Genomic DNA, 5,786 nt, shown 5'->3' with positions numbered 1-5,786 from the left:
CCTGGCTCAGGTGGTCCTGGGGGGTACCACAGCCACTGGGCCCCCATGCAGCTCTGGCAGGCAGGCAGGCTCTTGTAGCGGGGGAGAATCAGGCTCGCTGCTTTCTTGGGCGGAGCCTGCTTTCTCGGGCTGCTGCCAGGCTGGCTGCAGGGCTTCCTGAAGAGCCGTGGAGCTGCACAGAGCCCAAGTCATTTAATCAAAATTGGCTATTGATATCAGCCCCCAAAATCTCTATTAGTACACCTCTAGTCAGAACAGACTCGATTAATTGAGTCTGCTGGAGCATGCTAATTAATGCTGCAGGTTGAACAGACACTTGGCTGGGATGATCCTACCTTGACCAGGGGACCAGACTAGATGACCTTTTGAGGTCCCTTCTAGCCCTACTTCCCTATGATCCTATTTTAACTACTCTTCACTTGATATGTAGCTACTTCTCATAACATCTCTTTGCTCCATAGGTTTATGGCCCTCTTTGCCTTTTCTTAGTGACAGTTTTCATTTATATCATGGAATTAAAATTTGCTTTACTTGGTACTTATCTTAGGCGGTACCTGCTTTTTCCCAGACCTGAGGAAGGGCATCTAACATCTCTTCCAACAATATATTTGGATTAATAAAGAATTTTAACAAAATATGCTTACGCCATTAACTATACAGACATAGAACCTCTCCATTTGACATGCCATGCATAAGGTGCATGCCATTGCTTCTGTGTAAATCAAGGAATAGAAGGTATTTGTAATATAGTCCCTTTACTGTCACTCATATTCATTCCCTTTTCCCTTCACTTCCTTTATTTGAAGAATTTTTGGTGTCAGGACTGCTTCTGAGTCCTTTACAATCAAGTGAGTGTACTGGGTTGGAATAAGACTTCTAAAGTTCTGGAGATACTCCATGACTTTTGATTAAGCATTTGTAACATGGTAAAATAAACTAGGGGTTGATCCTACTCCACATTTATGCATTCAAGTGGACTTATATGCCTGAATATATTCCTGTTCTACTCGCTGCAAGCTCTAGAAAACCAAGCCACCTAGAAAACCAAGCCTAGATAACTTGTTGTTATCTTATCCTTCAAACCATGTCTCAAAAAAGCAGCAAGAGGCAGGTCTGCACACCTTTTGTATTAACAGTTGTTCAGCAGCTTGAGCAGGATGGAATAGGATCTCTGCATTCACACTGGTACATATTAGATGGAATAGCATCTGGTCATAAATGTTTCAAAATCCAGTGCTGAGTTTTGTTGATTAAATGTTTTGCAGTATTCATACAAATGGAAACAGGGACGGGTTATATAAAGAAAACCTTTTGTTACGTGGATGTACTATTCGGAATACAGAAGAGGTTACTGGGATTGTGATTTATGCAGGTAAAAGTTGTCTTTTATGTTTTACCTCCCATATTCAAATTTTGTAGGATTTTTAGATTTTTAAAAGTATTCTATATTCTGTTGCTTAATATAATTTTTTTTTTCTACAGGGCATGAGACCAAAGCTTTGTTAAATAACAGTGGACCACGTTACAAACGCAGTAAGCTTGAAAGACAGATGAATATTGATGTCCTTTGGTGTGTTCTCATACTTATAGTTATGTGCCTTTTTTCTGCCATTGGTAAGTTGTTGTTAAAAATTAAAGCTAAGGAGCACATCCCTCCCTAAAATCCATGTGCTTTGCTTTGCAATATTAAAAATACACATTTTCTATCTCTTGACTGATGAACAGTGAACTCTGGTTGGTTCGCCACTCCAAGGGTAATGAATTAATGATGAATTATGCAGTAGTGACCAAATGATAATTGGAAGGTCATTGGCAGGGAATCTGAAAAAATACAAATTCTCCCATATGTAAATTAACAAGAATTCACTATTTGTCCATCTCCCTTGCTACTTAAATTATTTTTAATAATAAATTGTAGATACCTAAGCCTATCTAAATATTAATCTCCTAATCATAGTAATCAAATGTATACAGTTCTCTAGTAATGATATAGATATCATTATTAGACAACTGTATGGCCAGGTGCCTCCACCATTAATACAAAGAATAAGGATTTTTAGTGATATCTTTTACTGGAAAAACAGCATAGCTGGGAGTGCTATTGCACAAGCTTTCAAGCATAAAGTGTTCTTCCTAAACTCTATTTGTTGATGCCCAAAAGCTTGTCCAGCAACTCTCTCAGCTATACAGTTGTCTAGTAAAAGATATCAGTAAGAATCCTTGCTTCTCATACATTTCGTGGACCATTATGCTGATGACAACACTCTACCTTTGGTAGCATTCTCCTTCAAATGACAGTCAGCTTGAAATCAAATTATAATGAAGTGCAACTGAATTTAGCATATCGTTAGTCAGATGCCAAGGCAATGTGTTAACGAAGAGTAAACAAGGCTATCACAAGAACCTTTTCCTGGCTTTATTAGACTAAAACAGGAACTTATTTTGGCTACTATTGTATATAAGTAGCCAGAGTTATAATATTAAAAGCTGATACAAAAGTCCATCTCAATGTAACAAGTCACATTAAAACTTAGAAAATGTTTAAGGGGCAGAGTTAAGGTAGTTTGGATTCTGGTTTGTGATTTGCATGATTTTGTGTCTCTAAGTGAGAACTGGATGTAAAGGTTGGATGGCAAAATGTTTATATGACAAAAAAAATATAACCTGAAAGTGTTTGGGGTATTAACTCCTCCTCCTCCCCCCCACCCTAAGTTTTAGGTTTTTCACTGCTTCCTTAAAACCTTTGAAATATCAGGGATACCAGCTCAAGTCCTTTCTTCATGAGCTGAAAAACTTGTATGTCTCAAAAAATAGGAAATTGGAACTTTCACATCTTAGTTTTCAGAGTGCGCTTCTTACATTTTTAATAAAAGCATATGTTCTACAAAATGTGAACATTTTAATACCTGTTTAAATTCCCTGACTTTAATTAGGTATTAAAAAGAAAATACAATAGATAAAGAGTTTGTAAAAGTCTGAGTAAATCTCTTCAGCTCTCATTTTCTCAGCTTCTATCTACTAACTCAAGATATCATCATTTCACTAGCTCTCTAGTCATCCTGGTGCCTTTGAAGTCAAACAAGATCCACATTTCAAATGCAGAAAATAAGTGTGGCCTTCAAGTCTTTTTTCATATTTCATATTTCCTTAAAAAATCAGGTAAAAGCACAAGCCATGTTTTCTCTGCTTATTACCTCTCAGGTAAAATCTATGCAACATAAATATTTTTTTTTCCAGGAGTTCATTTGAGTTTTCATCTATTTCAATTCTTCCTCAGGTCATGGCCTTTGGGTCTGGCAGTTCAGTGAGAAGAAGAAACCAGTGTTCGATGTTCCGGGACCTGATGGCAACTATTTGTCCCCAGTTCTAGCTTCAGTCTATTTATTTTTGACAATGATAATAGTTTTTCAGGTAAAAAGTTGTATCTAATAGTTCCTTATCTTTACAAGGGATGGAAGGATGGATAGATAGATAGAGAACTTGGGGAGCTAATGAAGTATTTAAATCACAATGCAGTTAGACATGCGAGAAATAAATGATTACATATCCTGAAAAATAAAGAGGCATCATTAAAGAAAGGTTCTACTCAGCAGCTAACGGTGACAAAGTATAAACCCCCCCAAATTATAAAGGCTCAAATCCTCAGCTACTGCAGGTTGCATGGCTCTGTTGACTGTAACAGAGCTACAAAAATTACACCTGTTGAGTTTTTGCTATAAAGGCTCTAGAAACAGTATTCTTTTTAATCAGACAGGAAGGGTTAAGATGAAGTATGTGGTGTTTAGGATACTCAACAGTCACACACTCATGGAATGCCAGGCACAGAAGCCCTGTAACCCACTTATGGTGGAGAAACACATAAATGTAAATTACTGGTGATTTCAGAATGCAAGTAACAGAAGAGATCTGCCATTTATCTCTTTAAAAACTTCTGAGATTTGATTCAGAATTTACTGTTGAGCACGCTGTAGGTGCCTCTGTGCTGTGCTGAATGACTGGATAATATAGAACATCCCTGTGACATGTCAATATATAAGAAATCTAGGTGCCTAACCCTGTTGGTATGCTTCACGCTCTTGTGGTAAGACACCTGAATCTTAGGCACTGAATCACCTAAGTAGAGGAACCTTATAGGCCAATTAGTATCTGGTCTTAAATGATTCTGAAATAACTTATGATTCTGAAATGTACTGGGATTTGCCTATTGCTTATTTAAATATACACTCCTTTAATATAGTTTTAAAAGAGTGTATTCTCTTTTAATAAAGAGAATAATTCAAGACAGAATTATTTAAATACACGCTCCTTTAATACAGTTTCATTTAAACTACCACACTGGCTACTTATATATGCTCTAATTTATCCCCCAAATTTAATTCATCACGCTAAATACCGAATGTAACCCAGAATTTCTGTACTGAGAAACATCTGCAAGGCACCATTCAGCTATAAATTATGTTGTTCATGGCTTTTTTTGAAAATCACCAAGAAATTGCTGAAAATCTATTCTGGAAAAACCTCTTACTACAACACTTTCTTCAGCAATTACAAAACCTGTTCTTCATTCAGTTAAACTGCTACACAAAAGCAGAGCCTGAAAAGATTACTTTTCTATGGAACCTAACACTGTTCATTTTAACATTCCTATTCCTGGAAAGCTAATTTAGTACCAGCCTGTTATTACACAGGATAAATTTTGGGGCTATTTATCCCTTTTTGATATAAGATATTCTTTTGCATTTGCAGAATTCTGACTATACTCTGTGTTTTTCCCTCTTTCTCTTTTCTTTTCCTAGCTACTTTCAAGCTCAACTTACTAGCCTGAAAATGTTTGCTTCTATCCAAGCCTTGGTAATCGCACTTCCAGACATAATTATGGATTTTGGTTCTACAATAAGCTTTTCTAATCTGTCACAGTAAACTCTTTTCAAACCTTCTAATAACTGTATATATTGACTCTAAGACTATTTAAACTCTTAAAGGTACAGTATAGTCCATCAACTCTTTGTGACTCTAGTCTACTATAAAATTGATTAGATTATAACCAGTTCAATGTATCCGTGCTCTTCTAATTAGTCTATGTTTGTGTGTTTTAGGTTCTGATTCCAATTTCTTTGTATGTATCCATTGAAATAGTTAAAATATGTCAGGTATACTTCATCCATCAAGACAAGGATTTGTATGATGAAGAAACAGATTCTCAGCTACAGTGCCGAGCTTTAAACATTACAGAAGACTTAGGTCAGATACAGTATATATTCTCAGACAAGACTGGTACTCTTACCGAAAATAAGATGGTTTTCCGGAGATGCACAGTTTCTGGCATAGAATATTCTCATGATGCTAATGGTGAGCCCATTTATTGTCTAATGGTTATATTTCATTCTAGCATATACACTAAAGTAACTGTAACATAAAAGCAACATGGAAATTCTGTTCTTAGCTTACATTACAGTGATAGTTTTGAAGGACTAAAAAGTAATTTTCTGCCTCGAGAATGTGACCCTGTGACTGTCTAAGTGTGCCTGTAGATGTGTGGGGACAGTGCTCTGATGCACTGCAGTTACAGCGCATTGGAGCAGACTTGATTAATTGAGTCTGCTGGAGCATGGTAATTGCAGCCTCTGTGGCTTGTGTATCAGTGTCCCTGAGTTTCAAAATAGAAGTGGGGGAGCTTGAACTAAAGCTCATTTGATGAGCTTTAAAGTACCCCGCTGCCATTTTTGAAGATGAGATGCTGCATGCACTTTAATTAGAGAAGCTCTTGGAGCCTCTCTAATGAAAGC

At 36.8% G+C, this 5,786-nt stretch overlaps 1 protein-coding gene across 1 annotated transcript in view; it reads left to right on the top strand.

Moving 5' to 3' along the window:
• Positions 1-5,786, top strand: part of ATP10A (ATPase phospholipid transporting 10A (putative)) — a 244,694-nt gene that overhangs the window by 140,360 nt on the left and 98,548 nt on the right. The window contains exons 4-7 of the mRNA XM_019525228.1: positions 1,266-1,372; positions 1,483-1,614; positions 3,278-3,411; positions 5,097-5,349. Of these exons, the coding sequence (XP_019380773.1) occupies positions 1,266-1,372; positions 1,483-1,614; positions 3,278-3,411; positions 5,097-5,349 (626 nt within the window). The remainder of the gene's footprint in view (positions 1-1,265; positions 1,373-1,482; positions 1,615-3,277; positions 3,412-5,096; positions 5,350-5,786) is intronic.

Source organism: Gavialis gangeticus, unplaced genomic scaffold, assembly GCF_001723915.1.
Source record: "Gavialis gangeticus isolate Ggan-Ray unplaced genomic scaffold, GavGan_comp1, whole genome shotgun sequence".
NCBI lineage: Eukaryota > Metazoa > Chordata > Crocodylia > Gavialidae > Gavialis > Gavialis gangeticus.
The sequence above is the reverse complement of the archived record's forward strand: the minus strand, read 5'-3'. Positions and strand labels throughout refer to the sequence as shown.